This window comes from Nycticebus coucang, chromosome 6 (genome assembly GCF_027406575.1).
Source record: "Nycticebus coucang isolate mNycCou1 chromosome 6, mNycCou1.pri, whole genome shotgun sequence".
NCBI lineage: Eukaryota > Metazoa > Chordata > Mammalia > Primates > Lorisidae > Nycticebus > Nycticebus coucang.
The window spans coordinates 102,002,001-102,010,275 of NC_069785.1; the positions used below are offsets into that span (position 1 = coordinate 102,002,001).

At 53.5% G+C, this 8,275-nt stretch overlaps 1 protein-coding gene across 1 annotated transcript; it reads left to right on the plus strand.

The window, feature by feature from the left end:
• Positions 1-3,492: 3,492 nt before the first annotated feature.
• On the plus strand, positions 3,493-7,754 carry MEX3B (mex-3 RNA binding family member B). Its single transcript, XM_053595908.1, has 2 exons — positions 3,493-4,121; positions 4,935-7,754. The coding sequence occupies exons 1-2, from the start codon at positions 3,839-3,841 to the stop codon at positions 6,380-6,382; spliced, it is 1,731 nt and encodes a 576-aa protein (XP_053451883.1). The 5' UTR covers positions 3,493-3,838; the 3' UTR covers positions 6,383-7,754.
• Positions 7,755-8,275: the final 521 nt, after the last annotated feature.

Consider the following 8,275-nt stretch of genomic DNA (forward strand, 5'->3'; position numbering starts at 1 on the left):
AAATAAATACCAGGTTGTCTTATTGTTAATGTTATTTTTGTGTGATAATTTTATCTCTTCTTACTTTATGACAACTGAATTCTCTCTTTTATTACCAGACCCCATTCTGCAAACTTCTTTCCTATGCTAATAAAAAAATAATATGGCCACATCCCTATCAGGAATTCCTCAGGGAAATGTGTCTTGTATCAGGAAAAGTCATTAAGCTCTGGGGTCCTAAAGGAGCCTGGGAAAGTCTAGCCAGAAACTATGGGTTTAGGGTGCATTATGTATTCAAAAACAGAACAAGACCTTGCAAGTTTTGTGGCATTTTGGCTTATTAAAACCATTACTTAAGAATTAAAATTTCTGCACTGTTACTTTCATAATAGTAGTCAAGTGTCAGAGAATGCCCTGACCAGTCAGTAATAGACACAAGTGTCTAGAAGATAAGAAATGGCTGTGAGAAGACCGAAAGGCACCAACTACACTTGTCTACTACTCGGTAATTTAGGACGAGCTACCTTCTGCTAACATTATCTATCTCCCTAAAACAAACCCATGATGTAGGGGGGATGCTGGGCACTAATCTTTTTACAAACAACACTGAGGATGGCTGGGTCTGAGAACTAAATCTATCAGACATCATAACTCCCTCCCATACTCTCAGGCTGGGCCTTCGATTTTTGAGAGTGTCTTCGGAAAACCACGCTGATCTCTGTATAGGTTTTACTGCAGGGTTCTGGTCTCTGGAGAGTGAGCTGGGCCACACAGACTGTCTCTGGCATTGTCAGGATTGGTAGCTCCCATGAATTGCTACGGCCAGGGTTTCAGCATACCTTTATGTGGGCTAAGACATGTGGTTTCATTGTACATTTGCAGTGACAGCCAAGTGCAGTACCTGCCTTCACCATCCAGCAGAGAAGAACTACATGAAACATGTCACCCTGGTGAAGGAAGTGTTGCACTCCTCTACCCAGGGACCTCCTCTGAAACATCTCATCTTCTAAATTTAAATAAATTTCAGGATTAACCCATCTGAAATATTATCAGTGCAGATGTGCAGGGAAGGAGGACAGCAGGTCTGAAAATGCTTGTGGCCCAGCACAAGCCAGCCCACCTCCCCAGGCCCGAGAGGGAGCGGGGGCTCCCCACACCCCATTTACCTGCGCACAGTTCCTGATCTGCTGAGGAACAACTTTACCTCCATCATGTTTGTTCTTTAAAAAAAGAAACCTCTGTAGGCCCAGTTTGAAGGCTGTTAAATTCTTAGAAAACAGAGCTTAGAGGCCAGAAACTAGCTTGTTGTGTTAGCCACCTTCCCAGTGAATTCTCCATCCGCTTTCTGTTTACAGGCCCTGAGAGAGGGTAGGAGGCTGGGCCCCCTCTGTGGCCCTCTTCAGTCAGGACCCTTTCTTTATTCAGACACCTCCACTTTGGCAAGAATCTTCATTTTCAAATTAGTTTGGATTTCCAAGTTCATAAACTGGGTCTCCCCCTAAAAAAAACCCAAAAAACAAAAAACAAAAAAACAGGAAAATCCATGTTGGTGCGCTAAGTGGTGGCTTTCAAGGAGGATTCAGCCCCATCCTCCCACCTGCCTCTTCCCCATGGCATGTTTCCTTTTAAGAAAAACATAAACCAGGCTCAGCGAAGCAGACTCAAACATCCTGAGGAAATAACCACTGTAAGTGGCTTCTAAACCTCATTTCCCTAAGGAAATAATCAGCACCTCTTCTCCAAGACAGCTCCAGGTGAGCAAGCGGAGAAGGGATCACCCTTGTGTTATTGAAAGGGGAGGCGTTTGCTGTACTGTCTTCTGATCCCTTGTCACATTTAATTTTCAGAACAACCTACACTGTAGGTAGGGCAGGTATCATTTCCCCCATTTTACGGATGAAAAACCGAGGCCTAGGGCGCTCGCTCACTCCTCCAGGGGTCACGTGGGGAGCATTTATGAGAGCCTCTGCCTTCGAAACCCGGGATCACCCCGCTGCACCGCGAGGTGTCCTAGAAAGCCCGTCAGCAGCTGCGGCCACATGGCCTCATTGTCTTCAGCAAGCGTTCCGCTGCGTGGACGTTGGCCGACAACGCGCAACGCGAACAGCGGCCCGAAAGCCCTGCTGAACGGCCAGCAGCAAGGTGCAAGGGGTGCAGTCAGCCAGCAGGTTCTCCAAACAAAGGAGGGAGCGCGCGGGGCCTAAAGGAGCGTCTGCTCCGGTGCGCGGTGGAGGGGGATGCGCGCGGAGTGGGCAGCGTGCACCGCCCGGCGCTCAGACTCCTTTCTTCTGTGCCAGGCTCGGGGGCCGTTCCTGGGAGATCCGGGAGGGGGCGCATCTCGCCTTCCCTGCGGACCAGTCCCGTGGCACCCTCCCTCCGCTGCCACCCCCACCCCGAAAAGCGCACAAAGAGCCGTGGGGCAGCAAGCGAACACCTCCTGTAGGGGCGGGGCCACGGGCGGGCCCAGCGCGCGCACCGCAGCGTCCGCCTTAAAGGGACAGCTCGCGCCTCACTCCTACTGCGCATGCCCAGCCGTGGGGAGGGCCGGGGAGCAGCTGGCGCTAAGGCCTGCTTCCCGGTAGTGGCAGCGCAGCGTTCCGGCGCGTGTCAGCCCGCAGGGTTTCGACCCGCGTACCAGGCTCGTGCAGGACCCTAGTGCCCGGCATTCAGGAGGTTTCTGGCTGCAGGGCGGCCAGGCTCTTGCTGAAGCTGGCTTTTGGCTTTCTAGTCCGCAGTTTCAGGGGTACTTGAGCGAAGTGCTGCCCGAGGGGACAGAAATGCAGGCGCAGGCGCGCGTGGCAATGTGGGCGGGCGTATGCCTTTGTGTCTCGTGCGCTCCCGCGCAGGTGGGCGCCCGCTCCGGAGTCACTCTGCTCGTGAGCCCCAAGACCTTGAGTCCGGTTTTCCGTGTTCGAGGGCTCAGCCGCCCTTTTGGACAGGCGACAGACCCTTCTCCTAGTGATATCTTTGGCTACACAGATGGGTTTATTTGGGGCCACTAACGGGACTTTCTAAGGACCAATTTTTCAGAGCCGGGCCCCCAGCATCAGAGTTGGGCGCGTTTTTTTTTCTCAATTTCGCAAGGGAGGAGACTTGGGGACAGTGGTTGTCCTCGGTTGATAGGTACATACTAGCGTCCGGAGCTTGCCAGTCCCGCATTAGACAACAAAGAGGGGCGTTAGCGGCGGCGGGGGAGGGGCGCGGCCGGGAGGAGAATGGGGCGGGCTGCGGTGAGCGCGGGGGTGGGTGGGGGGTGGCGCTCGCTCTGGGCTCGCTCAACCCGCGGCCTCCGCCCGCCCCCGGCCTGGCGCGAGCCAATCGCCTCCCCCAGCGATAGTGTCAGTAGCATTGTAGTGTCAGCTCCCGCCGGTGACGTTGCGCCTCCCTCGTCCCCCTCCGGAGCCGTCTGGCTGCAGAGGCTCAGTCAAGAGGCGGGGAGGAGAGGAGGAAAAAGCGCTGAGTGAGGGCGGGCGGGCGGGAGGGAGGGAGGGAGTGGAGGAGCGGGGAGGGGCTCCTTAAAGAAACGCTGCTGTCGCTCGCCTGCTCGCTTTTCGCTCGGCATTGTGGCCAGCCAGCCGGGCACTTGGGGGGCACGCGCGGCCTCCGCTCGAGCTCTGCCCCCACCCCACCCGCCAGCAGATCTGGGGTGGGGACCCAGGCGGGGGCTTCTGCAGCCACTGCCCCGTGAGGACCGCAAGGAGCGACCTACTCCTCCGGTCACCGAGAAAGAAGCAACGGAGCCCTCTGCAGCCGGCCGGCCTCCCCGCCCCTGACCACCCGCTTCCCGGCTGCCTTTGTGGCCGCAGCTTCTCGCCCCTGAGCCGAGCGCCAGCGGGGGCGCGGCGCGCACGGCCAAGCGATGCCCAGCTCGCTGTTTGCAGACCTGGAGCGCAACGGCAGCGGCGGCGGAGGGGGAGGAGGTGGCGGGGGAGGCGGCGGCGGCGGCGGCAGCGGCGGTGGAGAGACCCTGGATGACCAAAGAGCCCTGCAGCTCGCGCTTGATCAGCTTTCCTTGCTGGGGCTGGACAGTGACGAGGGCGCCTCTCTGTACGACAGCGAGCCGCGCAAGAAGAGCGTGAACATGACCGAGTGCGTGCCAGTGCCGAGTTCCGAGCATGTAGCCGAGATCGTGGGGCGGCAAGGTGGGTTCCGTAGAGATGGGGAGCTGGGGGACATTGTAGGGTCTCGGGCCACCGCCTCGTGGGGAAGGTGTGTGCAGGTTCGGGAACTGCGGCGCGGGGAGCCTTGGGGAGGGAGGAAGAGCAGCGCGATGGGCTGGGGCCCCAGACAAAGAAAGTGCAGGCAAGCTGTCTCTTTGAGCCGCGCTGCTGCTAGGGCGGGATGCACTTTCTCCTGCTAAAATCACTGCCTTTTTCCCTAGCGCCCCCAGCCTAGCCCTCCCGCAGAAAAGATAATTTAAATATAAGATGCTTGGGGGAGGGGGCCTTTGATCAGTCCTGAAGGAGGGGGAAGGAGGTGGAGTGAGCATCGGATGGGAGGAGGATTCTGGATTTCTGCAAAGCGGGATGGAGCCCAGAGGAGGAACAATGGGTCCCGGGACTCACAATCCCCCCCTCCCCAGTCCAACTGTTCGGAGGAATCGCGGCTGCGGCTGCCTTCCCCGAACCCCTTCGCTGTTTCTTCAAGGCGGACGGCGCGCCCAGCTGGATCCCAGCGGCATCTCCACAGATGACTTTTCTGGGATTCTTGGGTTTGGCTCGGGACGACTACAGGGAGGGCTGAGCAGCCAATGGGCCGTTCCTCGAGCGCCTAGCGAGTGGAACCCTCTGCCCAGTCGGTGGTGCTGCCCCGGGTCAGTGAGGGACACGCCCCCTTTCCGCCCACCTCCAGTCGGGCTGTCTTGGGCGCGGGCTGTACCCTGTCTCCGCGGTTAACCCAGGATAATGGGCGTCTCTCTCTCTCTCCCATTCCCTCCCCTGCACTTCGGCTCCCAGGTTGTAAAATCAAAGCGTTGCGGGCGAAGACCAACACTTACATCAAGACCCCGGTTCGCGGGGAGGAGCCAGTCTTTGTTGTGACGGGCAGGAAGGAGGATGTGGCCATGGCTCGGAGGGAGATCATCTCCGCTGCGGAGCACTTCTCCATGATCCGGGCCTCCCGGAATAAGAACACTGCCCTTAACGGCGCGGTGCCCGGGCCTCCCAATCTGCCGGGGCAGACCACCATCCAAGTGCGGGTGCCCTACCGCGTGGTGGGGCTCGTCGTGGGGCCCAAGGGCGCCACGATCAAGCGCATTCAGCAGCAGACGCACACGTACATCGTGACTCCCAGCCGGGACAAGGAGCCGGTGTTCGAGGTGACCGGCATGCCGGAGAACGTGGATCGGGCTCGCGAGGAGATCGAGGCGCACATTGCTTTACGTACCGGCGGCATTATTGAGCTCACAGACGAGAACGACTTTCACGCCAACGGCACCGATGTGGGCTTTGATCTGCATCACGGGTCCGGCGGGTCCGGTCCAGGCAGCCTCTGGAGCAAGCCCACACCCAGCATCACGCCCACCCCAGGTCGCAAGCCCTTCTCCAGCTACCGCAACGACAGCTCCAGCTCTCTTGGCAGCGCTTCCACGGACTCCTACTTCGGTGGCGGGACCGGCGGCAGCGCGGCCGCCACCCCGCGTCTGGCGGACTACAGCCCTCCTAGCCCTGCCCTCAGCTTCGCGCACAACGGAAACAACAACAACGGCAATGGGTACACCTACACGGCGGGAGAAGCCTCAGTGCCATCCCCCGACGGCTGCTCCGAGCTGCAGCCCACTTTTGACCCAGCTCCTGCCCCCCCACCTGGGGCACCACTTCTCTGGGCCCAGTTCGAGCGGTCTCCGGGAGGCGGACCTGCAGCTCCCGTGTCCTCTTCCTGCTCTTCTTCGGCATCTTCGTCTGCTTCGTCCTCCTCCGTCGTCTTTCCCGGGGGTGGCGCCAGTGCGCCCTCCAACACCAACCTGGGGCTGCTGGTGCACCGTAGGCTGCTCCCAGGCACCAGCTGCCCGCGCCTGTCCCCGCCCTTGCACATGGCCCCGGGGGCTAGCGAGCACCACTTGGCTCGCCGGGTGCGCAGCGACCCGGGCGGAGGAGGCCTGGCCTACGCCGCCTATGCCAACGGGCTGGGGGCACAGCTGCCGGGCTTGCAACCTTCGGACACGTCGGGCTCCTCCTCGTCGTCCAGCTCCTCCTCCAGCTCTTCCTCCTCTTCCTCCGGGCTGCGTCGGAAGGGCAGCCGCGACTGCTCCGTGTGCTTCGAAAGCGAAGTGATCGCCGCATTGGTGCCCTGCGGCCACAATCTCTTCTGCATGGAGTGTGCCAACCGAATCTGCGAGAAGAGCGAGCCCGAGTGCCCGGTCTGCCATGCCGCGGTCACTCAAGCTATCCGCATCTTTTCCTGAAGGCAGCGCGCGTTTGCGCGCACAGTGAGGGGAAGAGGTACCACCCCTCCCTTCAGCCTTGCTCCCCAATGCCTGCCCCTTCTCCGGTGCCCCACCTTCTCCTCCCCCACTCCCACTCTGAGATCCGAGAGGAGCTTGGGAAGCTGTAGTATCCACTCATTTTTAAATTTTAATTTTTAAACAAAGGAACTTGCCAGGATATCTGCAACAAGAAGACTGTAGCCTGGAAAACCTCTGAACCACCTGAAATGCATGCTCTATAAATAATAGGAACGGCAACATTCTAGTATTGATAGTTTTTACACTGTACTTAATAGGAAGCTTCCAAAAGAAGAAAACCCCACAAGTTTTCCATTTTCTTAAAGTAGGAAAAAAATGAACAATAATTATGATGAAGATGATAATAATAGTGCTATGGGATGTGTGGAGTGTTTAGTGTGTCTCTTTGTGGGTGGGTTCCTACGACGCTCATTCTAGACCACAGTGGATCCTTTTTGAATGTTTGTGGAAGGGCCAGGAGTTCCTGAGAAACCAGGATACTGCAGCTTTATTAAAGTTAAAGAAACTGTAACATATCTCTTATATATTAAAAACGTTTAAAAGTTTTAAAGAGAAATTGCATTAATACAGATTGAAGTATTTTATTCTTTTTTGACTTGAAAAATTATATTTCATATTGCAAAGATGTTTACAAGTATTTTAATTTAAGTTCAGTGAACTTTTTTGTAGCTGGGTTAAATCTTTTTATTTTAGTATGGCCTTATGGCAAAGAACACTGTATTATTTTAATAATCACACAATTGTGACGGAATTACAAACCATAAAATGTGTAATGTTTTGAACAGTATTCTGTTGGGATGGAGATTTTATAGGTTCAGACAAATCTTCTAGATCTGCTTCACCCAGCATATTTTCTATTCAGTGATATAAAGCATATTTTATTCTATATTATTACAAAAAACGGAAATGTATAAACATGTCAAAAGGAACTGTTGATGCTTTCTAACATTTGTATAAATAGAATTCAGTGCAAGTTACGAAAATTCTGTTGCACCACTATAGTTTTAGTATTTCTATTTTAATACATTTGTTTACCACTTGTTTATGTATATGTAGGTGACGTTACTTGAGCTTAAATGTACTTTACTGAGCAAAGTTTAAAAAACAAAGTATATTTTATTTTATGATAAAGGGCCTTTAACCTCATGGTCAAATACTAATATTATATTTGCTGAGACAAGATTTGAAATTGTATCAAGAGTTTTATTTTTCTGACATTTAAAGTTCTACATAATAAAGGTAAAACTTAAGTAATGGTGCTACTTCATTTTTTAAGTATTTCTATATAAATAAAATATTGAAGAAAATATATCTTGTGTGGTGACACTTTTTTTAAGCCTCTTGGAATCAGTTTTAAATGATGAGTTAAAATATGTAATTCCCAGGCAAGTTATGTGGGTATGTTATCAATAGAATGAATTTTAAGAAGAATATAGAGTTGTGTTTGGGTAACAGTATTTTTATTATTTTTGTGCAAGTGTCTATTACACACAGTAGACATGGTACCTAGGGCCTGTGATATTTTTAGAGCTTCGGGAAAATTATAAGGATAAAAAGGAAATTAAGACGTTCAAGGAAATGTTAATTTTTAGCCTCATGAAAACCTAGTCAATTTTGCCTGAGACATTAAGAAAATAAAATATTGAAGTATTTAAAGTTACATCAAAAATAATATATAATGTGAATATTGTTACTGAGGAAGCGGCTCACAAAGGCAAAAGTGCCTTCCTTATGGCCCAGGAAAATCATAATTCCACCCAGGACGGGCTCCTAATAGTATAGTGGGTCTAACCTGTGGGCCTGCTTTGTGGTGTGGAGACACTGGTCTGTGCC